General features: G+C 34.3%; 1 protein-coding gene across 3 annotated transcripts; it reads right to left on the bottom strand.

The window, feature by feature from the left end:
• Positions 1–9,271: 9,271 nt before the first annotated feature.
• LOC147067375 (zinc finger protein on ecdysone puffs-like) lies at positions 9,272–26,585 on the bottom strand. Of its 3 annotated transcripts, none has more exons than XM_085954993.1 (8): positions 26,451–26,585; positions 23,062–23,441; positions 20,966–21,162; positions 19,172–19,683; positions 18,946–19,071; positions 16,367–16,683; positions 14,543–14,663; positions 9,272–11,041 (listed from the first exon to the last, which is right to left on the bottom strand). In XM_085954993.1, exons 2-8 carry the CDS (start codon positions 23,431–23,433, stop codon positions 10,761–10,763), a joined length of 1,926 nt encoding a protein of 641 aa, XP_085811119.1. In that variant the 5' UTR covers positions 23,434–23,441; positions 26,451–26,585; the 3' UTR covers positions 9,272–10,760. The 3 variants fall into 3 exon arrangements, with proteins under 3 accessions (XP_085811119.1, XP_085811120.1, XP_085811121.1); XM_085954994.1 differs by lacking the exon at positions 26,451–26,585 and adding an exon at positions 25,700–25,806 and having other exon boundaries at positions 23,062–24,696; XM_085954995.1 differs by having other exon boundaries at positions 10,109–11,041; positions 16,367–16,680.
• Positions 26,586–27,950: the final 1,365 nt, after the last annotated feature.

Below are 27,950 nucleotides of genomic sequence, written 5' to 3'. Positions count from 1 at the left end.
TCATTCGTAAATTTATTATAAAGTGTTATATCCAAATAGACTACTGGTATTCAAATTCAACATAAAAACCAGTTCACCTTGATTATCCAGACAAACTTCTGATTTCGGAGAAAACACATCTTACTAAGGGTTCTCCCAGATAGCGTGATTTGACTCACGTGCTTTCCAAGTACAGGTGATGTCATTGAGCTGTTCACATACGCTCGCGGCATCATGCATAAACCGCGGTGACTCACCATCTGGAGAAGCTAACATCTAAGTTACCGTGTTTCATTTTCTTGTGTTAAAAAAACAGTTCGGTTATGAGGAATACATCAGCAAACACATTTTGAAAATAGCCGATATACTGGATTATTTGTTAGGTTAACCCAAACTAACAAATAATCCAGTATATCGGTTATTTTCAAAATCTGTTTTCCGCTGTATTCCTCATAAGTGAACTGTACCAAAACAACTCCCCATTATGTTTCACCGGACATTTGTGGAACCTTTCAGACATCGAGCGGTAAATGTGAATGAGGATGAAATCTAATGAACTCTATTAAATCTAAAACAGAATGGGCATAGACCACTTAAAATGTTTATTATGATTACGATTATTTCATCAGTTATAATGTATATACTTAATTATTCTTTATAACAATCAACAATCTTTATATCAAATCAATATATTTATAACAAAGGATAACAGTAGTGTATTTAGTAATAGCACCCAGGCTTTGAGAAAATTACAACGCATCTACGTACATACTAGCATCAATACTTTTTCCCTAATTGGAATATTTCAATGCTAATTGGCGGTTACAATGGATTAAAATATTTGCAATATTTTAGCCATTATTTTCAAGTCAGTTTTTTTAACATTTTAGCTCCGGATGGAGCATATAGATTTGAAATAGAGTTTTTGTTTTAATATTCATTCTTTGCAAACAAATATTATAACGATCAATAAATACACTGTTCTTCAGCTAAGTTCCGAGTCAATGGGTCAAAGACATCCAACCCCCACAATATGAGCAGTAGCACAATCTATTTTAGAATGTACTAGCTGGAGTACCCGGCTTCGCACAGGGTCGCTTCGTGGATACATTTATCTTAGACATTTAAAAAATAATAAGTACCTAATTATCTTTTTAATATTAAAATATCTGTGTAATGCAATATGGCTATATGAAAATAAAACAACTTCGTATTTTATATAATACTAATTTAGAAACCTTCGCAGGTGTGCGCACAACTTAGCACACAAAAAACGAATAACAGATTGTAACTCACACCTGGCGGTAGCGGTGAGTGGAAGCTCCATCGCTAACGGCTACCAAACCAGGAGTCGTAGACAGCTCGGAGTGATGGGAAACCAAGCTACACGCCGATGTTGCCGGATCTTGCGTTAAAGCGTTCTTCACGACTCCAGTACCTTGGAGACCTTATTTTCGACAATACAACGGACAACCCTCGTACAATACTGATACCAGGCTTTAAGTCTTATTCTTGGCATCCAATCCATTCCTTCATACTTCATGATAATTATATTATAAAATAAATACAACAGAAACTCATTTATAATAAATTTTATTATGTTATAATACAACATAAATGTAATTAATTTGATAAAGAGCTCAAGGAGATATACATTATATAGATTCCACAAAAATGAATGTTTTATTTTTCCCTTAGCTGTACTGTTTTGTCATGTTCTGTTTAGTCATGGAACCGAACATATTTTTAGATTGTTTATGAGACAAAAGCCCTTTCATCATCAGTCTGAATCTATCCACTGCTGGATGAAGGCCTCTTCCAAGCTGCTTCCATTTCTCTCGGTCCTGTGCGTTGCGTTGTCACGTACTTCCGCAGGACTTTCATCATTTCATCGATCCGACGGCCTCTAGGTCTACCTTGTGGACGTTTAGTACCTCTTGTTCCGTTACTGGCTTGCAAATGATACCGCACGTCTTCACTGTCTCCTCCGAAAATTATACCCCACAAGTCAGTATTTCTAATGGCACTTTTGGATATTTTTTGAGTGACCTTTGTTTTGTTTGTCTTCGATACATCAAAACCTACATTATCTCTCAGTTGAATCAAAACAATCGGCTCACGATCAACTTTAACGCCAACATTAAAATAATCATTCTCGATAACTTTACTATCAGACTGACATTCAAAGCTGGACGACAATGGGTATTGACAAGATTTTCTTTTGGATTTTCCATTTGGTTTCAATGCCGGGGTTGTTTGGTCAACCATTCATATCTCTAAAATCACTCCTTTAGATGTTCTGTGAGGCCTAGCTACCGCAGATGCTTTAACGGGTGCATTAAATATTCCAGACTCACACATCGCGAGTGGAGTACTACAAGGTTCTAAGTGTTTGTCCTTGGAGAAACAAAAGTAACAATGAGGCAGCTTAGAATACTACTTCATTGTTGGGTTTGTTTTTTCAAGGACAGAACCTTGTAGTATTCGGCTCGCGACATGTCAATTTCCAACTGCTTAGATAGCTGTTTCATTTTTGTGCTCAATTTAGGTTTTTCTTTGCGAGATTGAACCACTCAGTAACCGGACAAAACAGAACAGTGACAAAACAGAACATGATAAAACAGAACAGTGACAAAACAGAACAGCCAGTGAAAAAATGAAACATCTATTTTTGTAGAATCTATTTATTCATTAAATACTAATAAAACTTAAGTTTATAAAGGAAATATATATAAATATTTGATATTCTAAAATTTTTCAATTAAGTGAAATCAACTGTTTATTAGATAACATACATTTTTTTACAAAACTGTAATTGCATTTTTTTTAAATAGACTATAAAACGGTTTTGTAAAAAAATGTATATCTAAAACAGTAAGTTGATGATTTCGCTTAAAAACTGAAAAAGTATTTATATATATTTCGTTTATAAACTTAAGTTTTATAAGTATTTAATTATGTAATTAATAGATTCCACAAAAATGAATGTTTTATTTTTCCCTTGGCTGTTGTTTTGTCACCGTTCTGTTTAGTCATGTTCTTTTTTGTCACTGTTCCATTGTCATTTTCTGTTTAGACGTGGAACCGAATATATTTTTAGATTGTTTATGAGACCAAAGTCCTTTCATCATCATCATCATCAGCCTGAATCCATCCACTGCTGGATGAAGGCCTCTTACAAGCTGCTTCCATTTCTCTCGGTCCTGTGTTGCGTTGCCACGTACTTCAGCAGAACTTTTATCATTTAATCGATCCAACGGCCTCTAGGTCTACCTTGTGGACGTTTAGTACCTCTTGTTCCTTTACTGGCCTGCAAATGATACCTCACATCTACAGTCTCCTCCGAACATTATACCCCACAAGTCAATATTTCTAATGGCACTTTTGGATATTTTTTGAGTGACCTTTGTTTTGTTTGTTTTCGATACATCAAAACCTACATTATCTCTCAGTTGAATCAAAACAATCGGCTCACGATCAACTTTAACGCCAACATTAAAATAATCATTCTCGATAACTTTACTATCAGACTGACATTCAAAGCTGGACGACAATGGGTATTGACAAGATTTTCTTTTGGATTTTCCATTTGGTTTCAATGCCGGGGTTGTTTGGTCAACCATTCATATCTCTAAAGTCACTCCTTTAGATGTTCTGTGAGGCCTAGCTACCGCAGATGCTTTAACGCGTGCATTAAATATTCCAGACTCACACATCGCGAGTGGAGTACTACAAGGTTCTAAATGTTTGTCCTTGGAGAAACAAAAGTAACAATGAGGCAGCTTAGAATACTACTTCATTGTTGGGTTTGTTTTTTCAAGGACAGAACCTTGTAGTATTCGGCTCGCGACATGTCAATTTCCAACTGCTTAGATAGCTGTTTCATTTTTGTGCTCAATTTAGGTTTTTCTTTGCGAGATTGAACCACTCAGTAACCGGACAAAACAGAACAGTGACAAAACAGAACATGATAAAACAGAACAGTGACAAAACAGAACAGCCAGTGAAAAAATGAAACATCTATTTTTGTAGAATCTATTTATTCATTAAATACTAATAAAACTTAAGTTTATAAAGGAAATATATATAAATATTTGATATTCTAAAATTTTTCAATTAAGTGAAATCAACTGTTTATTAGATAACATACATTTTTTTACAAAACTGTAATTGCATTTTTTTTAAATATAGACTATAAAACGGTTTTGTAAAAAAATGTATATCTAAAACAGTAAGTTGATGATTTCGCTTAAAAACTGAAAAAGTATTTATATATATTTCGTTTATAAACTTAAGTTTTATAAGTATTTAATTATGTAATTAATAGATTCCACAAAAATGAATGTTTTATTTTTCCCTTGGCTGTTGTTTTGTCACCGTTCTGTTTAGTCATGTTCTTTTTTGTCACTGTTCCATTGTCATTTTCTGTTTAGACGTGGAACCGAATATATTTTTAGATTGTTTATGAGACCAAAGTCCTTTCATCATCATCATCATCAGCCTGAATCCATCCACTGCTGGATGAAGGCCTCTTACAAGCTGCTTCCATTTCTCTCGGTCCTGTGTTGCGTTGCCACGTACTTCAGCAGAACTTTTATCATTTAATCGATCCAACGGCCTCTAGGTCTACCTTGTGGACGTTTAGTACCTCTTGTTCCTTTACTGGCCTGCAAATGATACCTCACATCTACAGTCTCCTCCGAACATTATACCCCACAAGTCAATATTTCTAATGGCACTTTTGGATATTTTTTGAGTGACCTTTGTTTTGTTTGTTTTCGATACATCAAAACCTACATTATCTCTCAGTTGAATCAAAACAATCGGCTCACGATCAACTTTAACGCCAACATTAAAATAATCATTCTCGATAACTTTACTATCAGACTGACATTCAAAGCTGGATGACAATGGGTATTGACAAGATTTTCTTTTGGATTTTCCATTTGGTTTCAATGCCGGGGTTGTTTGGTCAACCGTTCATATCTCTAAAGTCACTCCTTTAGATGTTCTGTGAGGCCTAGCTACCGCAGATGCTTTAACGGGTGCATTAAATATTCCAGACTCACACATCGCGAGTGGAGTACTACAAGGTTCTAAGTGTTTGTCCTTGGAGAAACAAAAGTAACAATGAGGCAGCTTAGAATACTACTTCATTGTTGGGTTTGTTTTTTCAAGGACGAACACTTAGAACCTTGTAGTATTCGGCTCGCGACATGTCAATTTCCAACTGCTTAGATAGCTGTTCCATTTTTGTGCTCAATTTAGGTTTTTTCTTTGCGAGAGATTGAACCACTCAGTAACCGGACAAAACAGAACAGTGACAAAACAGAACATGATAAAACAGAACAGTGACAAAACAGAACAGCCAGTGAAAAAATGAAACATCTATTTTTGTAGAATCTATTTATTCATTAAATACTAATAAAAAAGTTTATAAAGGAAATATATATAAATATTTGATATTCCAAAATTTTTCAATTAAGTGAAATCAACTGTTTATTAGATAACATACATTTTTTTACAAAACTGTAATTGCATTTTTTTTAAATATAGACTATAAAACGGTTTTGTAAAAAAATGTATACCTAAAACAGTAAGTTGATGATTTCGCTTAAAAACTGAAAAAATATTTATATATATTTCGTTTATAAACTTAAGTTTTATAAGTATTTAATTATGTAATTGATAGATTCCACAAAAATGAATGTTTTATTTTTCCCTTGGCTGTTGTTTTGTCACCGTTCTGTTTAGTCATGTTCTGTTTTGTCACTGTTCCGTTGTCATTTTCTGTTTAGACGTGGAACCGAATATATTTTTAGATTGTTTATGAGACCAAAGTCCTTTCATCATCATCATCAGCCTGAATCCATCCACTGCTGGATGAAGGCCTCTTACAAGCTGCTTCCATTTCTCTCGTGCCTGTGTTGCATTGCCACGTACTTCAGTAGAACTTTTATCATTTAATCGATCCAACAGCCTCTAGGTCTACCTTGTGGACGTTTAGTACCTCTTGTTCCTTTACTGGCCTGCAAATGATACCTCGCATCTACAGTCTCCTCCGAACATTATACCCCACAAGTCAATATTTCTAATGGCACTTTTGGATATTTTTTGAGTGACCATTGTTTTGTTTGTTTTCGATACATCAAAACCTACATTATCTCTCAGTTGAATCAAAACAATCGGCTCACGATCAACTTTAACGCCAACATTAAAATAATCATTCTCGATAACTTTACTATCAGACTGACATTCAAAGCTGGACGACAATGGGTATTGACAAGATTTTCTTTTGGATTTTCCATTTGGTTTCAATGCCGGGGTTGTTTGGTCAACCGTTCATATCTCTAAAGTCACTCCTTTAGATGTTCTGTGAGGCCTAGCTACCGCAGATGCTTTAACGGGTGCGTTAAATATTCCAGACTCACACATGTCAATTTCCAACTGCTTAGATAGCTGTTCCATTTTTGTGCTCAATTTAGGTTTTTTCTTTGCGAGAGATTGAACCACTCGGTAACCGGACAAAACAGAACATGATAAAACAGAACAGTGACAAAACAGAACAGCCAGTGAAAAAATGAAACATCTATTTTTGTAGAATCTATTTATTCATTAAATACTTATAAAACTTAAGTTTATAAAGGAAATATATACAAATATTTAATATTCTAAAATTTTTCAATTATTAAGTGAAATCAACTGTTTATTAGATAACATACATTTTTTTACAAAACTGTAATTGCATTTTTTTTTAAATATAGAGTATAAAACGGTTTTGTAAAAAAATGTATATATACCTAAAACAGTAAGTTGATGATTTCGCTTAAAAACTGAAAAAATATTAAATATTTATATATATTTCGTTTATAAACTTAAGTATTTAATTATGTAATTAATAGATTCCACAAAAATGAATGTTTTATTTTTCCCTTGGCTGTTGTTTTGTCACCGTTCTGTTTTGTCACTGTTCCGTTGTCATTTTCTGTTTAGACATGGAACCGAATATATTTTTAGATTGTTTATGAGACCAAAGTCCTTTCATCATCATCAGCCTGAATCCATCCACTGCTGGATGAAGGCCTCTTACAAGCTGCTTCCATTTCTCTCGGTCGTGTGTTGCGTTGCCACGTACTTCCGCAGAACTTTTATCATTTCATCGATCCAACGGCCTCTAGGTCTACCTTGTGGACGTTTAGTACTTCTTGTTCCTTTACTGGCCTGCAAATGATACCTCACATCTACGGTCTCCTCCGAACATTATACCCCACAAGTCAGTATTTCTAATGGCACTTTTGGATATTTTTTGAGTGACCTTTGTTTTGTTTGTTTTCGATACATCAAAACCTACATTATCTTTCAGTTGAATCAAAACAATCGACTCACGATCAACTTTAACGCCAACATTAAAATAATCATTCTCGATAACTTTACTATCACACCGACATTCAAAGCTGGACGACAATGGGTATTGACAAGATTTTCTTTTGGATTTTCCATTTGGTTTCAATCTCGGGGTTGTTTGGTCAACCGTTCATATCTCTAAAGTCACTTCTTTAGATGTTCTGTGAGGCTTAGCTAGTGCAGAATTTCCAACGTGTGCAGTAAATTTTCCAGACTCACACATGTCAATTTCCAACTGCTTAGATAACTGTTCCATTTTTGTGCTCAATTTAGGTTTTTTCTTTGCGAGATTGTATCACTCGGTAACCGGACAAAACAGAACATGACAAAACAGAACATGACAAAACAGAACAGTGACAAAACAGAACAGCCAGTGAAAAACTAAAACATTCATTTTTGTGGAATCTATTTATTAATTAAATACTTACAAAACTTAAGTTTATAAAGGAAATATATGTACACATTTACTATTTTAAAATTTTTCAATTGGTAAGTGAAATCATCAACTGTTTATTAGATAACATACATTTTTTTACAAAACTGTTATTTGGAAATGCATTTTTTTTTTTAAATATATAGAGTATACAACGGTTTTGTAAAAAAATGTATATATACCTAAAACAGTTGATGATTTCACTTAAAAATTGAAAAAATATTAAATATTTATATATATTTCGTTTATAAACTTAAGTATTTAATTATGAAATAAATAGATTACACAAAAATGAATGTTTTATTTTTCCCTTGGCTGTTCTGTTTTGTCACGTTCTGTTTAGTCATGGAACCAATTCGGATATTGATTTATATCTATTTCTGTTGGGTACAAAATAATTAATAATTAGGAAAAGAGGATACATTCTAACTTAATAATTAAACATAACTATAGTCAATTTAATTTTCAATATATACTTAGTTACTAACCAAAATTTTGCTTATACATATATATATGTGGATGCGTATTTTATCTGATTTTGCCGCAAATATTTGTCAAAACTAACAGTTTTCTTAATCTACAAAATTAAAGTACGAGTAAAACTCGAAAGCAAAATACATACATAGAAATGTCATAATCGACAAAATAAAGATTCCTAATTCCAGGGAGGTATTGATGCCACTAGTGATCAGGTGATATTGTTTTTAAAAATTCAATCAGAGAATAATAAACTCTAGCAACTAGTATAATGAATGCTTGACTAAATAATTGGAAGTTTTCCAAACATCAGACCAATTTATATTTTAAGATAATTAAATATCGAGAATCAAATCCCAATAGCTTGAGACTGAGGCCACCGAAAGTTAATTTTTTAAATGACAGCCTGATGGAATATAAATTCCACTAAATATTTATGAACCGATTTTAGTCAAATTGATGGTGCAGATGCCTATAATAGGTACACCTAAATTCAAGTAAGATACATTTTATACATTATGTATGTGGCAACTTAAACTCTTAATGTTTATAATTAACTATTTCTTTTATTCAACGAATAATTCACAAGATTTAAGAATGTATCATTCTAATTATTGAAAATACATAATTTTGAAAAACACTTTCTGAGAGAATATATTATAACTAATAGAAAAAATCTTTTTTTTTGAAAAAAGTAAGCCACCCCGGCGGTGAATCGAACCCTGCATCTCCCGGGTTTACGCCCCATCCGCGCATTACCACTATGCTACGCAGTGACATACTAATTGCGAAGTAGCTTGATTTGGAAGAGCGCTGATGAGTAGGTATTAAAATTGACCAATAGTTAAAATTTGTCACAATTAGTACGTCACTGCGTAGCATAGTGGTAATGCACGGATGGGGCGTAAACCCGGGAGATGCAGGGTTCGATTCCCCGCTGGGGTGGCTTACTTTTTTCAAAAAAAGATTTTTTTTCTTGGTTATAATATAATTCTCTCAGAAAGTGTTATTCAAAATTATGTATTTTCTTAATGTTTAGATCAGGGGTAGTCAACCTGGTCCCTACCGCCCACTAGTGGGCGTTCCAGCTTTCATAGTGGGCGGGAGGGGTTTTAAAAACATTTTCATTATGTACAAAAATTGAACCAGATATCCAGTATTTAATTTTGCAGCATCAGCCTCAGGGATCTCATTAATAATTTAGTTAATTAAATGTAATTTCATCAGACTTCATGCTTCTATAATATATGCAAAGTATAAATAAAAAGATATATTTAACTACAGTAAGTTGTTTTAAAAAAAATATTCTGCCAAACTTAGTGAAGTGTCTGACATAAAGTATTTGGTAACTAATTATTATTATTTGCTTTATAGTGAAGTGTCTGACATAAAGTATTTGGTAAGTAATTATTATTATATGCTTTAACCTGCTGTATCTCTGCTTCATAAATTTTATAAAGTAATGTTACTTTTCTATTTTATAAATCACTATTACTGTGGAACCAGTGGGTTTAGAAAATTTTACTACTAACAGAGATACCAAAGTGGGCTATAGGTATAAAAAGGTTGACTACCCCCTTCTAAACTTTAGATTGTTAACAAAATCAGTACAGTTGGTTAATTGTAACACTATGTATATTTACTTTGGATAATAATTATATGTAATATAAATTAGACAAGAGAAATATTCTAGGACAGAAATTCTACAAATTTTGTTTTATATTGCAAAACAAACTTATCATGAATGATCTAATATTTAACCATCTACAAGATCTGACTTCTTCCTCGATTGGTGCAAATAATACAAGCCTACAAAGATGAAAGGATTTTTGTAATTATGAGATAAAATGCTGCACAATCAAATAAATCATAGCAAAAAGGTCACTTACATGTTAAAACGGTAAATGACGTGTCAATGATAAAAATTAATTTAGCAGATGAAATCATTTTAATTTGAAAAACGAAACTATAATATCTTATAATATATCGATGGTTTAGTGCACAGATATTGTATGTCCAGTTTAGTAAGTTTTGAGAAAATCGAATTTTAAAATTTGAGATGCATGCGAAATGGACATAATGTGTATTTGAATGATATGGTATATTCTAAAATATCCTATTTGGACGTACAATATTTTTACAGCATAAAGATATGATGCAGACGAATATTTTGTATATGTTAACTCAATTTTGACAAAAACTGGACATACAATATCTGTGCACTAAACCATCGAATTACGTACATAACTAACTTCAACACAACATACAAAATGTGGAAGGAAAATTGTAAATGTAGAAAAAATATCTACGAAGAGCGGAACCAGCAAGTGCAATTTGCAGAAACCTCAACTAGTAGCACCTGCCGGAGAGTATGCCGGTGAACATTTGACATCCGTCATCAGCGCAAGCTTATAACATTTCCATACGACAATAAAAACCACAGCAGGTGTGACATTCGGCTGAAGCTTTAGATTTTGTTTCTATTGGAAGCCATGCCTCCGCGCCCTCTCGCCCGTCCGCGACCTCTCCCGCGAGCGACACTGGGTGAACTCGGCACAGGGGAGAGGACGGGTGCTGGTGGAGGAGGTGGCAGCTCTTCTACCACAGCAGGTTCGTCTTCCAAAATAGAATCATCGACTCCTGCAAAATCAGTTGTCTGGTCGATGGACTCTTCCGTAGTATTTATAGTCCCCCAGTTCTCTTCTGCCAATGTAGAATCGGCACTCAAATCAGCAATCGGGGCTTCATCTGAAATATATATAATTTTTATTACCATTAAATACTAAGCTTTCAAACATTAATTCCATTTGCGAGACCTCCACGAATACTGGTATATGTCACTGTATTATATGGTGATTTTGACGAAAAGTGAGTTATTGATACCGCATCAAGCAAATTTTTTTCTCTACCATGGAAAGATCAAATAAAAAAACTGCTGTTACTGTATTATGAAAAAAATAAAAAAATCATGCACCATAATTAATCCTATGGGAGCATCTACTGTAATAGGTCAGTATTAAAATAAACACGTATTCAACACGGTGCATATAGGATTAATACTACATATCGTCACCGTTCAGGCAAAAGTCACCAACCCTGAAAATGACAGTTTTGAGTTGAGTATGTCACCCGAAGCGTAAAATTATGTTCTTTAAGATGCAAAACTCACCACGGTACATTAGTTAGTAAATTTTTGCTTAAATCCGAATTATTTGTTTTTCACTAAATGATTTTCGATAAAATCTTAACAAGCAAAAGTCATTATAGGTGAATAGACATTATTGACTATATAAAAAAAAAAAATTCTTCGTTATAAATATACAAGCAAAAGTCACTATACTATGGATGGTGAGTTTTACTGATCCTTCTTTTGGCTAATATTGTTCAGATTATTAACAAGCAAAAGTCACCAAACCATATAATTGAGCCACCTTGCCTCCTTCAAAACCTTCCAGATGTTTTAATTAGCATCAAAAAGTAAAATTACCTTAAAGAAATTATTAAGAAGACATGAGAAAATAATTTAATGTAGATATAACCTTAAAAACATTAACCCTTTCCCGGCGACCGTATTCCAGTAGGATACAGCTAGTACGTAACACATGGGCGACCGTATAGCAGTCAGATACGCAAACCTTGACCTGTGGATAACGCAAGAAATATTTTTCATGCGGCATTGAGAATTTTATTAAAAAATAGCCCGATCCATCCGCCTACTTCCACCTATTTAACTTTGTCAAAAATATGTTGTTTTAATTTCATAAACATCGATCTTTCGAACCCTCTCGATCTATTGAGATTCGCCGGCATGATTGCATCAGTTCAAATCTACGCGGTATTTTTCAGCGCCTGCGCTCTAGGTATACAAAATATTTTCATTCGAGTTGAGTGTGCGCCGAGTGATTTATCGTGTCAAGTTGAATATTCACCGCGATCTTTACAACACCATGTTTGCGGGAATAAAATACAACCAAAAAACCGAACCTGTGTCGTCGAAATATTTATAAATATGTACTTGAACTTGTGTTCTGGATTATGTCATTTATTTTTATTACTCATGGTCATGTTGTCATGTGTCACCCCAATTGTTTGAAAGTCATAAATCGAGCTCATTATTGAAAGTCGTAAATATGTCGTAAAGATACGTCCACACGGAATGAAAAAATATAATATATTATTATATTTTAGTTAGGACGATTGCGAGTTTTACCAATAAATTACGAACTACTATGAAGGAATAATATATAAAACGTATAAATAAACGTAAGTATAAAAAAAAACACACGGGTATACAACATAATATAAAATGTAAATCATGGAATATTGACTCTTCAACTATATTACATATTATCTTTGTATGCAATTAAATGTTTATAAAATTTTAAAACCTCACGCAATAAATGTTTTTATAGCACTTTTACAAGCACGCAGCAGATTTTACAAAATAAATATTGTTTTTTTTATAAAACATAAAACGACAATCACTAACATAACACAATGCTCAATAAAACTGAAAAGTTTAATCTAGTAAAAATCCAAATTACACTAAAAAAAGAACATAAGGAATTATTACCATATTTCAACCACTGTGGACTCAACTTTACGCGACCCATAAAACTTGTAATAATATGCGACACAATAAAAGCTATTATTTTCAATACTTTTAACGGCATTTTTAAGTGTTTCTAACATGACTAAAATAAAATTAGTGTCAGTGATTTATTTCTTTTCATAGGCGCACAATCTCAATGACGCGTTTTTACGTCACAAACATGGCTGCGTATTTTTTCGGTACAAGGGACTATGGACGATTTTATTCAAGTATTCACAGCTAAATTCAACAATCGATTCTATTTTTTAGTGTGGCACTTCGAACCTTATGTATCTAGGCATGATAACAGTAATACCAGCTATTTTTAATTGCCGTATTTATCATAATATAGCGAAGCATAGCATTTAGAAAAATGGTACCGCAGAGAGAGCCCCTTTCATATTGAAACTGACGCGGCGGCCGGGTTAAAATCTGATTTTTCCTGCATTTTCAAACTTTCAAATTGCGATATCTCAAAACTATGTTTTTAGGGTTGGTGACTTTTGCCTGAACGGTGACGATATTATGTGATAAAAACATGGAAAAATCTACAATTTTCCTATTTATTAATAAATATATTAATTATTAAAAAAATATGATTATCCAATATTAATTTAGTTAGAATCTCCAAAAAATGTTAAAAAATATATATCATTTACGACTATTTTTTTAAAACAGTTTTTTTGTATTATTTCAAAATAAGACTTTATACTCTTTATAGAGACGATATGTCAATAATCTATAAGGATTAGTTACTGTTATATAACTTAAGGCTATACTTCAGTTGAGGCATGGTCTAAAAAGATTGTGGCTAAGCGATGCGCGGATTGTGCAAATGACGCGTGCCGAATGAAATATAATTTGTCATAAAAATCCAACATGCGTCCATTTAACTCTTTGGCTGCTACGATGTTGTGCAAAATCCGGTCGAAGATTGCTACCAATAAATTAAAGTATTGTATTATTTTTAGACACCTTACCACTCTAATTGATTATGCGAAATCGGAATATTATGAAAACACGTTTTGTAATTAGTTTATCGTTTTGAATAGATGGCTATTAGATTTTCCCCGCTTCGTCTGCCTTTAAAATTAATTGAAATTCTCTTTCTCGCTCTATCATACTGACGACCACGTGTGCGAGCGAAACGAACTATCGAGTTTTTATTTTTAACAGCATAACTGATTATTTGATGTAAGCCGACAGGTCAATAAATTGTTTAAAATGATTTACCGCAAGGAAGCATGCTTATTTAATATATATACAAATATCACCAGCCAATATCTATGGAAACCGATACGCGCCGATAAAATGGGCATTGCAACACGTACCTAGCAGTTCTTTCAAGGAGATCAAGAGAAGGCGGCTATGCAAGACACTAGAAAAACTGGATGAGTAATATAAGTGCAATGTGTTGTGGTCCAATCCATCCAAGACCGTAGTCCAGTCATCCATCTCAGAAACACAATATGGTAAAAGAGCTGAGAAATACACTACAGCCAGCACAGTAATCCCTGTTAATTCCAAATCGAAATTTCGGTTGGCAGTGTATTTTGATTTAAGCATGTTCGTATTAAAGGCATTTTACTTTAATAAAATAGGCCTAAGACCTTGAGGGATACATTAAAAAAAAATTATATAATATATAAATAGGTTACCATTGACCACTTGGTCTGCGTCTCCATCTCCATTCTCTAACTTGATCCGTTTACAATTTTCTTCGTCATTGTCATCAGCGCAATCATCCTGTTTTCTTTTCAGCGACTCATCATCCGGCTTCTGCACAGGAAACATAATTTGAAACAGTCAATAAACAATAAATGTCAAAACAAAATAGATTTCACTACTATTACTATAAATTAATTACATAAGACAGCAATTTTAGTATGGTAACAATATAAAAAAATATTCAGAGCTGGAGGCAGTCGGAAAAATAATAAAACAATGGCAACCTGTTGTCGGTATTTTGGTTTGTTTACTTTCTTTCTCCTTAATTAGCAGTTTTACATTATAGTGATTCTAAATAATAGTTATGATCACTGTAAGGGTTTTTTTTTACGTTTAGGCTTGAAACACTAATATAAGATGCTACAGTAGAACCTCGTTAATAAGAACAGATAATTCGAAATTTTCGCGAAAAAAAAGTCCCTTGAACATTATTTTCATATAAAACCATACCTTTCATTCAAATTTTTTTTCGTAATTCGAAATTATTTCTAGTCCTGGCATATAATATAATTATATATTCAATAAATCATAATAAAGTACACTATTTCATGAGCCAGTCATTGAAAATTGTGACAGACTTTTCGTAAAACATCATAAATTAATTACTTATTTTAAGGTAATAAAAATAATCCTGACATTTTATGACCCATCAACACACACGGCACCGGAAATTTAGTAGGCACATCTATGATGGTAAACGATATTGATGAAAATAAAAAAAAATTTAAAATTTTTATATTTTTCCCCCATACATTTTTCATAATTCGTAATTCGAATTTTTTTTCGATTTTCGATCCGTGGAATTTGTATTAACAAGGTTTTACTGTATAATCTCAATGCAGTCCTGACAAATAAATCACAGAGCATGAGTGTAAACCTTTTGCTGCAAATGAATATACACAGGCAGCTCGACTTTCGCATGTAATTGGCTCCTAAAAATCCTGTTTGAATGTTCGAAAGTAGAGGGGATGTAAAAAAAAAATCAAAAAGTGTACTTTAAAATATTATTTATCAATGGGTTCAATGGGTATTATAAAGTTAATGAGGCGTATTAGCAATCAGGTGTTTTCTTTATAAACTTCTCAAGAAACGTTTGAATACCACCCTTTTACGTATTCGAGATGTTGATAGGGAGCGGAGGAGGATCGACTGCATGGAAGCACAGAATTTTTGCATTATCAACAAAAATCTAAATTATAAGGAATGTACGAAATAGCAAATTGTGCGAAAGTAAATCGTTCGAAAGTCGAGGGCTGCCTGTATAATGTAAATATCACTCGCAGTCAAATTCATCATTAGCCTCGGTAACATAATATTTTTTGCTTCACTTTCATAGAAAAGACATGAATTTAGAAGGCATGTTTTTTTGTTACAGCTAATTTATACTCAGATTACTGTCCAGTGCAATGGACATTAATATGGACGAGCATCTGGAAAAAAAAAATGACACTCACTTTTTTGTCGGGTCTGCCGAATGGTTCGGTTCGAACGGGTTCGCTCAAACGAACATTGACACTAGAAACACTGTTCTAACGCCATTACAATAAAGGTCATATTGCTATAAATTCCCGATGCGTGATATCGCATAATGGAAATTGCATGACGTCTACCTATACATGTGCGAATGTCGCTATACGCGAATGTACTTGCTAGCCACTGTATTGAGTGCGTTGTCCATTAATAATGTCATTGGTCCAGTGATGAATTAATTATTGAGAATAACCAATACGGCGATATGTATACAGAATTCTCACCGGAAGATTTTTGAAATTTCCCTTGGACCTGACCAGCTTGCAGAAGGCATTGAAGTGTCTGAAAGTCTTGACATGAACCTCAGCTGCCTCATCGCAGTCAAACAATTTCTTGCAGAGGGTGCACTGCTTGCAAGAGAAGTCGTTAATGAAGCCAGTGGCGAGCGGCCTCTCCGGATTGTACCGCGGCAAGTTCTTGCGAGTCATTTCAGTCAGGTCATCGCCCTCTTGGTATTCCAAGATGGTATACACTTGCTCCTCCGTTGGAAGTATCTCTTTGTTTTCGTCCTCCGCACCTTCCACTTTCACCTCAGTTCCTTCTGCCATAATAATATTAATTAGCATTTTCTATGAATTGATTTTAATGCAACAATTTGTTCAGTTAAATTTAAGTCATATTCATATTTCTTAAATAAGTTAATCAAAGAAATGGGATGGTTTGAATTAACACCCGCGACCCCGGACAGATAAGGCCTTGTCCACATGGCGCGTTTTGACTCTCGCGCATTCCAGGTACATGTGACCTCATTGAGCCGACCACATGCACTCGCGCCGTGACGACTTGTCGCGTGACAAGTGCCCGTGATCGCTAGACTTTGGAGATCGCGGCATTTACAGCCAGTCCAAAATGAATTATGACCGCCTGGCGCTCGAATACGACAGTTTTTATAGCTACTCCAAAATAAGTTGTCACCTAGCTTGTATAAAGTGCCGAGAATACATATTGCAAGTAATCCCGAAATACAAAACCTTATAGAAATCGAGTAAAACAATTATTGAGTTGTTGGGCTTGTGTCTTGCACTTGTGTTTGTTTTTTATGCTGATTCAAAAATGAATTGTCTCCTAGCTTGTTGACTGCCAAATGGAACGCATTATCTGGACGGACGTACCTAACCAGAAAAAAAATTGTTTTTTTAAAGACGGTACATGTTCAAACACACGCGCTAACATTATCTTACTCCCTAATTCAGTTATCGTTGATCAATTTATGGCTACGGCCATATGTTGTAGCTTAACCACTGGGAAATGCCAATAGAAATGGCGTATTTCAAAAAAATACTGCCTTATTCTTACTGAGGTCAATAATTATTATAAAACAATCATTATTCGTAGGATGTTAATCACATTTGAATGGTCAAAGACATAGCTTATAATCAATATCTTTAGAATTATCTTCAAATGTGTTAATCGTGCCCACTTTTTGAATAATAAAATGCCTAATTCTTGTCAAATTTGGAATCACTGAGATTATAAAATATAACTTTTTATGGTAAATATTTCACTATATAATGTTAACATTAATTTTACCAATGGTTTTATAAATGCGCTTAAAAATTAATAAACCTTAACACCACTGCACATGGATGTACTGAAATATGACTATATTCTAAAACATTAGATTGAGAGGTTTAAAAGAATACTATTTTATGTAATAAAAATACTTTACGCAGTCATCAAATGTTTAAAATAAATTAAAGGATAATAACGCTTCAAAACTATATAAATAGATTATATACAACGTTCAAGGAATGTCCACGATTATGCTTTGAAAATAGCATAAAAGCTCCATTTTGACGTACGCTGAGCATGTCCCCCCTTAATCCATTGCACCAAACACGGGAAATTCTCCTATTTGAAATGGTATTTAGTAATGTTTTTTTTGTCACCATATTAATCTATTGAAAAATTCTAGTATGAGTTTAGAAAGAAGTTTTCTACAGATTTAATATAATAGCTGGAATTCTTACCAACCCATATAAAATATTGGATTAAAAAAAAATAGTCGGTACTGTATTTTATATATTTTTTTAATTTTCAGTCAATGTATCTGTAGATTGAATCTTTAGTCCAATATTTATTAAAACAGTTCACGGCATAGAAAAAATTAAGTATTCATGTTTCCAACCAAGTTTTAAATGCATTTAGAAGCATCCTTTTTTATTTATGTTCAAAAAATCAAATGATTTAATTAAACACATACTTTTTGAATTTTATTATAATATTTGATTGTTGGAAGTCAATTTAGTATTCTATATACAAAAATAAAGTCAGTCATCAATGGGTTAATAATATGAATACGTGTATTAATTAAGGCTCTAAGTACCAAAAACAAAAAAACTGACATTTTTATAGAAAAGTGTTCTACATACTAACGCAAATAACTTCAGCTATGGTCTAAGTGCCTCAAGCAAGTCAAAAAAATACAGCAAAATATTTAAACCTGTTGACGTTGTAAGTCCATTGGCCTGTTTTATTTATAATGGTGTAAATAGCACTACAGTGGTCAACTTCATTCAATATAAAATGGCTGACGATGATGTGTTGACACTTGCGACTTCCTAATACCTAAAATTATAGAAGCTGCCGTGATTGCTTCACACTGTAAAACCACATTTTTCAAAAGGTCTGCTTCATGAAATTTTACTGCAATGACTCGGTATTTTGTATCTACAGGCAATACTACTTTTTGGTACTTAGAGCCTTAATTAATACACGTATTCATATGTCTAACCCCCAAGTAGTCAGTTCTCCATATTCAGTGATGTTTGTTTACCGTCATAAAATGAATTGTTCAACTTACCTTCCATTTTGATATCAGTCGCTGGCTCTTGCCCTTCCGGCTTCTTCTTAGCGTTTCTTTTATTGGTTGCATCAGTTATGCTGCGCACCAACAGTAGCTCATCTTGCAGAGTCGACATTGTCAGAACTGAAAAAAATATTTTCATAAATAAAACTAAAATCCCAAAAACACAATGAATCCACTCGAATGAATATGGTCAAATAAAAGGTAGATGTGTGTAAGTCACCTTCTTGCTTGGGTTTGCCCAAAGTCTCCCGGAGTTTGTCCTGCACCATCTTCATGTGCTGAACGGTGAGGCGATGCTCGTCCAGCTCGATCCTGGTGGGCATCTCCTTGCGGCACGTGTTGCAAGTGGGATGGAGATACTTCTTAAGTTTCTGGTGACCCAGGGAGCGGCGGTGGGCGCCTCCCATCACCACGTACAGATCGCACATGGCACACAGAACTTTCTTTGCCATGGGGTGCATCTTGCGGTCCCTGCGCATCTCAGTGATCCTCAACTCCTGGCGCATGGCGTCAGCGGTCATGCGGTAGCTTTCCCTGGTCTTGTCCATCATGATGTGATGGGCACGCCCGTTAATATGGTTGTCGAACGAACGTCCATCCCACATTTTCTTTTCGCAGATATGGCACTCCAACAACTCGGCAGGTATGTCATCGTATTGGGTGATGGTGCCTTCTTTTTTTGCATTTTCATCACCGCCGGTAGCCGCGTCACCCGCAGGTTGGTCACCGGAGCTAAGGTTTATAGTAAATGAGTTTATTTTGCTTTTTAAAATACAAATAATTTGGTCATGAACACCTGAGCGTACATACAAGAATTCCGAAAAAAAAATCTTTTCTCAACCGATTTACTATTAGCCGAAGCTATAATGATGACTTGAGGATTAAAATCATCAGTCATGTGAGTTCTGAAGCACTCAGCATGAAAATGTGAACGGGCGCCTGAAGGAGTAAACCGGCATATTTGTGCGTATATTGTATGTGAACATCAGTGAATGCTAACGACACCAAATATGTTGCACGAGTTATATCTGTTCCATTTCATCATAATTGTAGCCCTGATTCACAATAATCTGGACCAAACCGTAGTCTCATCAAGATAGTGAGAAGTGACTTATGTGAATATTGACACAATGACCAAAATAATTATGGCCAATAAGATTTATTTTGATCAAAATTAATTATAACATACTACAAGTATGTAAATGAACAGACGTTTCTGCGGTCCCATAATTTCTTACTTCAAAATCTCCGTTGCGATGAATAATTATGTGCAAAGCATCCATCGAGGAAGGTTGAAGAAGCACTTTGAACGTGTTAAAAAATCGATCCATTAAAAAGTAATATTTTGTGGACAAGCATGAATATCTATGCTAGCAATACCAGACACTTTAATAAGCAATGACCAGTAACTATATTATATCTTCAATGAGAATAAGGTTCAGTAAATCTACTATAGATGTCACAAGTACCACACAATATGCATTTTTTTCTGTATTCCATAGAAAAGTACTAGCTGGTTTACTTACATCTTGGAACATCGGAAGGCTACAGATTATTTTCTGCAGAAACTCAAGACAAATGTCCGGATTATGAAAGAAAAAATTATATACAAAATAGTGATATAAATGTTACTCTTTCGGTAGTTTAAATTTTCAGCATAAAAATAAAGTATCACATTGACAGATGGCATAATTATTCACTTTTTCCAAATGGTAAATTACAAGAGTATAATTAATTACAGTGGTATTTTGATAGAATACATATCCTGAAAGGTTTGGTGGAATGAAAAGAATAAACGTGATACGTTGCAAGCGCGCGGCGATATTGAAAATATCACCATGCCGCTTGCAAACATATTCGCTTCAGCTTACCTCCACTGCTTTCTTGCAATATTTGATTGGAAAGGCGGTCGATTCACGGTTGGCGAACCGCTAGAGAAAGTGGGCCACGGGTAAAGGTAAGACCGATAAATGGTAATTGAATGGGCGGCGGTTGCAGATGTCGCCTCGCTTACCTCTCAGCGGATTGAAGCTTAGCATCCGTGGCGGGTTTCTCCTTTTTAGCAGAATTTTGCTTGTTAGCATGCTGTTTGTTGCCTTTATTGAGTTGATTGGAGGGTCTCTGCGGCTTGCGAATGCCGCCGTCGGGGCCGCGATGCGACACAAAATTGCCGCGGTTCATGTTGCCCATGTGCATGTCGCGTGCTCCCATCTAGAGCAAAACCACAAAGGGTACTGGTGAGAATGGCCTCGCCCGCCAAATGGATGGCCTCGAGGCGCTGACACTCGACAAGACCACTGTTAGGGTGATCTCAAGGAAAAGGTCACGAGTATTATATGGCACATATATGAAATCATGCTTACAGAGATAGTGATGATGACGTAATGGAATACATAAATCAATGCTCTCATTACGCTACGCTCACTCTGTCATTGAGTGAGAAGTACAATGCTAACATTGTATAAGTTAGACACAATAATATAAATAAAATCAAAATTTAGTTAAAAAAAAAAATTCCAGAATAAACTGCATTTTTGGCTAGTCACTCACACGAAGGTGAGTTAAACAAGCGTAGAATCAGTAGACAATGGAAATAAAAAGATTCGGTACGCAAAGGTGGAAATTATAATATGGCATTTAATTTACAACATGTCAGCATATATATATGTATCTGAGATAATATTTTATATGATAAAATCATCAGTCGAAGTTACCAGGGTCCCAAAGAATGGACACTGGACCCTTTGATGATTTTGTACTGAAACTCTCAATTGGGAGAGTATTTTATTAATTACAGTTTTAATTGCATGCTCTCCATAAGGCAAAGAATATTACCAACCTAAATAATAAATAAAATTATATTTTAAGAAATAACATTACGCCAAAAAAAATCTGAGTGATGACTCTTCTATACCTATTTAAGTTGTCTATGGAAACATTTAATGAATATGAAGTAACCGTCAAGAAAAAGGGTTCTTTGAACATATTCATTAATTCCAGACATGGACAAAAAATTTTATGTATAAAGATAATAATTTCGTTCCGGAGATAAATAATTCAATTTGCAAATGAAGACTTTTTTGCAAATCTTGATTTCAAATAAGCGACCACCTCATGAAATGGAACTGCGAAACTGCAATAGAAAGAAGGATTACAAAATCTTTATATTACTTACTGCAAAATCTGAAAACAAAACAAGTGAGTAAAAAAAGTTCACCTTCAATGGATAATAAATATACCCCCCTAAACAATATTATTAATTTGCAGGAAAAAAAGTTTTGATTAAATCATTAAAACTATTTTAATATTGCTTTATCAATTTTCATGCATATTAAATTAGCATCGCAGCTAAATAAATTTACGGTCAATGAGTCTAAATGTAATTTTATAAAACTAATCTGCGAAATTTATTAATTTAAAAAACAGTGGCAGAAGCATAGCTCTTTTATTGAAAATTATATATGATTTGCTCAAATTACAGAAATGGAATGACCAATGTTGCAAGCATTAATAATTAATTATAGCAATTAGAAAATTGTATCCAATGACATTTTAGGTAAGTGGAGGACTCGGACGCCGGCTGGTTTCCAGGCCCTCTTTGATAGAAATAAAATCAATATCAATGTACAGTAAAAACAAAACAATGATTCGGTTCGCGGATTGTATGCGTACGAATGCCTTTCGAGTACGCGCTCATCGGCTGGCAGGTGTTTAGTACGGCCCCCACCCGCACGCGCACCATGGACCAACTGATTCATTGTTTTCTTTTTATTGTAGGTATGTAGTATCTGATTCGTGTACTTATTATTTACTTATCTCTTATTATTATTACCATCTGCAATAGGCCGTCAGTGTTAAATATACATTATATTAGGTTTATAATGTAAACTGCTACTGGCCTCGCAGCATTATAATATACGAACACGCCACAAAACGTGGTTGCGTGGTGAATTCAAAAGGTCAATTGCGTTTTTTCAATTAAGTCACTCAGCAATAGTGTAGTGCCTAACTCTTATGTATTTCAGTTAATCTGAGATGAAAATTTGCAGACAATCGGGTTGATGAAACACTCTTGAGTGAAATTCTTATGCTTTGGTGAAAATCACTCACCCTGCCGATGTTGCCGATATTGCGGCGTTCCATGAATCCGCCGTTCCCGTAGTTATTACGATTGCCTCCGCCGAAATCTCCCCCGCCGCCGCGCCTCACGTTGATGTCTAGCAGGCTGGGCACGGAAGGATTCTGACGAGTCTGCAGCAAGTTGGAGATGAGATTGTTCGCTAGGGCCAACGTGGCTTCCGTAGAGGTGGGCATGGAGCCACCCTGGAGATTACCTCCGGGAGCCACACCCCCCTGCCAAGGGCTCATCTGCCGTCCGTAGCCACCCATGCCCCCCATGCTGCCCATACCGCCCCCCGAATTGCTTCGATTGAAGTTGTTGTTTCGTCGATTGTCATTGTACATTCTATTGCGGTTGGCCATTATAACTTCTGAAAATATAATTCACTGTTTGAAAACGGCACCTATTATAAAACGATGTCACGTTTTTTAATTTATCTCTTTACACAAATTAATATGAAACAAACCGATGTCTTGAGTGTTTTTGAATACATAAAACAGCCAATAAATACACAATATTCCATGTCACAATAATCCATAGATATAAATATACAGATGGAGTGATTCTATATGAAAATACTACATACGTACAGATGCAGTACTACATATTATCATTTTTGTAGTTAAGGTGATTTGAGACCAAAAACTAAAATAAAAAGGTTTTGGTTTTTGGTGACAAAGACCTTAAAATGATATTGAATACTTTATCTTTTACCATAAAAAATTTGCACAGAACTTAAGCTAGTTTCAAGAATTGGCAAAGCTGAACTCATGGTGCTACACCTATTGTCGTTTTTCATAAACCCTGATCCCAGGCCACGGAGCAGTGCAAGCCTATCTAAAAAGATTTAAATTGAGGGACAATGACTGTCGTCCATGTGACAGCTACACATCTCGGCTCTTTTTACTGGTTCTCTGTCATCTGTCAGTGAGCGCAGTGTTGCCAACCGAACTATAATTATAGTACATTTTGGTTCGCGTACCATTCGAAAAGTTACATTTTCGTCCGCGTACTATTAAAAAAGTATAGTACGTCAAAAATACCATAATTTTGAAATTTTTTATTACTTGAATTCGCCGGTTTGGTTAGGGGTGTGAAGCGAGGGACGGTGTATAATATAAATAATATAAGATCTCAGTGTGCGATATTAGTCTATGGACGTGGTTTTGCGTTGTATACCTACTCTAAAAAACTAACGTGACAGTTAATGACGGCGGCCGGTGTTAGCATTTTTCGGTCGTAAGAGGTGTTATAATTAAGCAGGGCATCGGAATTTCTCGAATTCTCCGTTATGTTTATGTGACAAACAAAAAACTTTCATTTTCTACACGTCCTATAATTTTTGCCGAAATACTATAATGGCTTGGACCGCGTACTATAATTCGATGACAAAAAGATAGCTAAAATTCAAAATGGCGACTGACAGATTACGATGACGGAGAACCAGTAAAAAGCACCCACATCTCAAACTGTGTGGCATGTCATCAAGGACTGCCCTATACTCTATATTAGAAAAGGAGTGATGGACTCTCAGAACTCTATGTAGACAGCATAACCATGAAATTGACCTCCATAAACCTTACGAAAAACTAAACAACACATAAGAACAACTACCGTAAAACCCCCTAACTTCGCCCGGTTTTTTAACAGAAAGTCGTTTTGCCACCAAAATATCCACCAATATGAAGTCTTATAGATCTTATGTAATGCACAATGATAGTGTTTAATTTTATTTATATTGAAGTAATACCCTTTTCATACTAAATAATACAATAAATCACTATTTTTTATATAGACGAAGTTACGGCACGATTCCCTAACTTCGCCTAATGTGTTTTAGTAGGTACAATAAAAAAATATTGTCTATGGATACTCACGAAATCTATTAAAAAATAGCCTTAAGCAAATTCAGGTCTTATGCTAGAGACAATTTGACATATTTTAAAGAAATATCTACGTTGGCGAAGATAGGAATCACTTCAATGACTGTTTCATACAACCTACCAATTTACGCTAGGGCTGCCAAAACCCAAAGCATTATAGTATCATTTTTATGTGTTGATTTACATAGTAAATTTTTAATAAAGGAAATATGAGAAAAATTGTTAACTGGTGATTCAAAGTGATGAATAGTTTTTAGTCTAAAAACAATAAAAATAAAAAAAACACATTTATTTCAAGAAAATCGTTTTTTTGTGACAACCCTAAAGCCAGGGGAAGTGTAGGAACAAGTAGTTCAAAAAACATAGCCTGACGTTGCATACTCAAATAATTGATGTTTTATTATAAATATCGGAAATCGCACGTTACATTTGGCAAGCAGACCATATCACTATATTATATTAAAAATATGAAGAACCTACCTCTACAAGATTCGTAGAAAATCAGCAAAAGTTCAGAGGTATTCCGAAAAAATCTCTTCAAACCGGACTCGAAAAAACGGTACTAACACAAACACGGCGAAAATAATGGCGGTTTGAAAATTGTGTGGTGACAGGACGAATATTATCTTTAAAATCGCCTCAGTGACTTAAAGTGGTGCAATAGTAAAAACATGAGTTTATAGTGTTTAATTGATTTAGGTGAAGTTAGGGACACTTGGCGAAGTTAGGGGGTTTTACGGTACACAAAATATATATAATTTTGGCTATAAAGAAAATTAAAGATATAATTAATGGAGGAACATAATTAGTACTGCACTTCAATGTAACTAACTTTACTGTCCCTACCACCTTGTACGAAAAAGCAAGGGCATGATTATTAAAAAAAAAACCCTGATAGGTATAAGATAGTACTTACTTCCCTATTACTTTTTAAATCGATCTACGCCTATCCATCAGATTATAAATTTCAAAACTTGTTTGTCATAATATGAGCCAAATTAACAAAATATAAATTGTAGGGCATTTCTGCATTATAGGCAGCACTGATTTTTCTACTTCTAAGTAAGTAATTGATAAGTTTTAGGTTACGGTAGGTTGTGTTGGGTTTTGGTCTGTTTTTATATCCCAAGTTGAATCGTGGGAAACATTGATTTTGCTACTTAGCATCTGATCTCATTTTGAGGTGTAGATATATATGCATAGGATTGTATTCCCTGTAATGGCGGGTGACTCGCGTAGTATCTCACAAGGATAAAATGCTAGGTACCGATGCAAGTTTTCTTTTGGAATTTATAAGTAATATAAGTATAACAAAACCATTGTACAATTTCAAAATGTATTAGTATAAGAAACTCCAAATTAATACTACTAAAAATACATTTCCATTTTTCATCTACAGTCTGAGGGAATCGTGACAAGTCAAATAATGCTTTTATAGCCGAAGGTATCCAGCAAATGTAATAAAGTTATATTTGTATTTGTTTAGTCACACTTACCAATGAGTAATCAGTCAACGACGCGTTAATACTTATTTTATGGAAACCGGCGTCCCAAAAATTGATTAACCTCGAGAAGCCGACAATCTATCCACAAATACGAAGTCCTTCAAGGGAAATCAAAATGGCCGGAATGGCGTACGGAAACGCCGGAACTAGGCTTGAGGCTATCAAAATCAAACATTCGCTAACTTCGGACTTGTGCTGACGCTCCAACAGTCGTACCAATTTTTAAATATAAGAAAAATACAAAAGGATACTTAATACATATTGTCTTACTTATTATACATTATTTACAAAAAATACAGGTAGGTAGATACTTATCACCAAGCAATTAATTAATCACAAACTATCATGGGCACTGAACACCAATTAAACGTTGAATCTTTTGTAGTTTTGCCACGTCAACGTATTTTTTGGTAAGCGTTATAGGTATAATAATAGTATTATCATAGCATCAAATTATATAATTAAATCATTTTTATACTTGACGACTTCCGTTTACGTTATTCCAATTTTAAATTTCATTATTCGCAAAATCCAAAAAGATCGTTCGGTGTCTTCAATCAGCTCTTTGGGAAAATCTGATATAAATTATACTCATTGTACCCATGGCCCTCACAAGCCAAGGGGGGGCTGATAGGGCTCTAGCCTGGGGGCCCGGTGTGGCGACCAACTAAATAAGATGAACAGAAAAGAAAAAGAGACTTTATAAAATCGGATTGACCTTTATTTTGTCATGCAACCAAAATAATTATTTTACTAGGCACAACACAATTATTCCTTTCATCATACCGACTTATTTCGGCTCTTGTGATTTACAATCTTTATCGCCGTCTATACTCAGTAAGCAATCATGCCTTTTTTTGACGAAATACAATACAATACATTACTGTGGTGTAATATTATATTATTTGTACTATAATTTTGGTGCGCGTACTATGTCCGATATAAAAATGGTATAGAACGTCCAAAATACTATACTTTTGAAAAATGTGACTAAAAATTATAAAAATACTCTACTTTTTGGGACCACGTACTACTTATTTGGTCAAAAAATGATAGCAACACTGGCCTGGTGCTATGTTGCCAACCGTATTATAATTATAGTATTTGTACTATAACTTTGGTCCGCGTACTATGTACGATATAAAACAGGTATAGTACGCCCAAAATACTATAATTTTGAATATCGGAAAAAATATGTAAAACGTACTAAAATTTCGATATTTCCGTTCGATAAATTGGTAAAAAGTACTATAATTCCGCAATATAAGAAGATTTGGAGAACTTGGAAAAAAAATTGCTTGAAAAACGTACAAAAATCCCTTGACTTTGGTTTAAAATGAAATTTCCTGAATTCTTCGAAGCATTTTTGGTCGGAAGAGGTACTTAAATAAAAAGGAGTCTCGGAGTTTCTCAAATTCTCCGTTATTTTTTTTTCTGAGAAACAAAAAACCTATAAATTTTCAACAGATGACAACGCGTACTATATTTTTT

This window comes from Rhyacophila brunnea, unplaced genomic scaffold (assembly GCF_057557595.1).
Source record: "Rhyacophila brunnea isolate RB1 unplaced genomic scaffold, BYU_Rbru_1.0 scaffold_4, whole genome shotgun sequence".
Classification (NCBI taxonomy): domain Eukaryota; kingdom Metazoa; phylum Arthropoda; class Insecta; order Trichoptera; family Rhyacophilidae; genus Rhyacophila; species Rhyacophila brunnea.
This window is presented reverse-complemented; position numbering and strand designations above follow the sequence as displayed.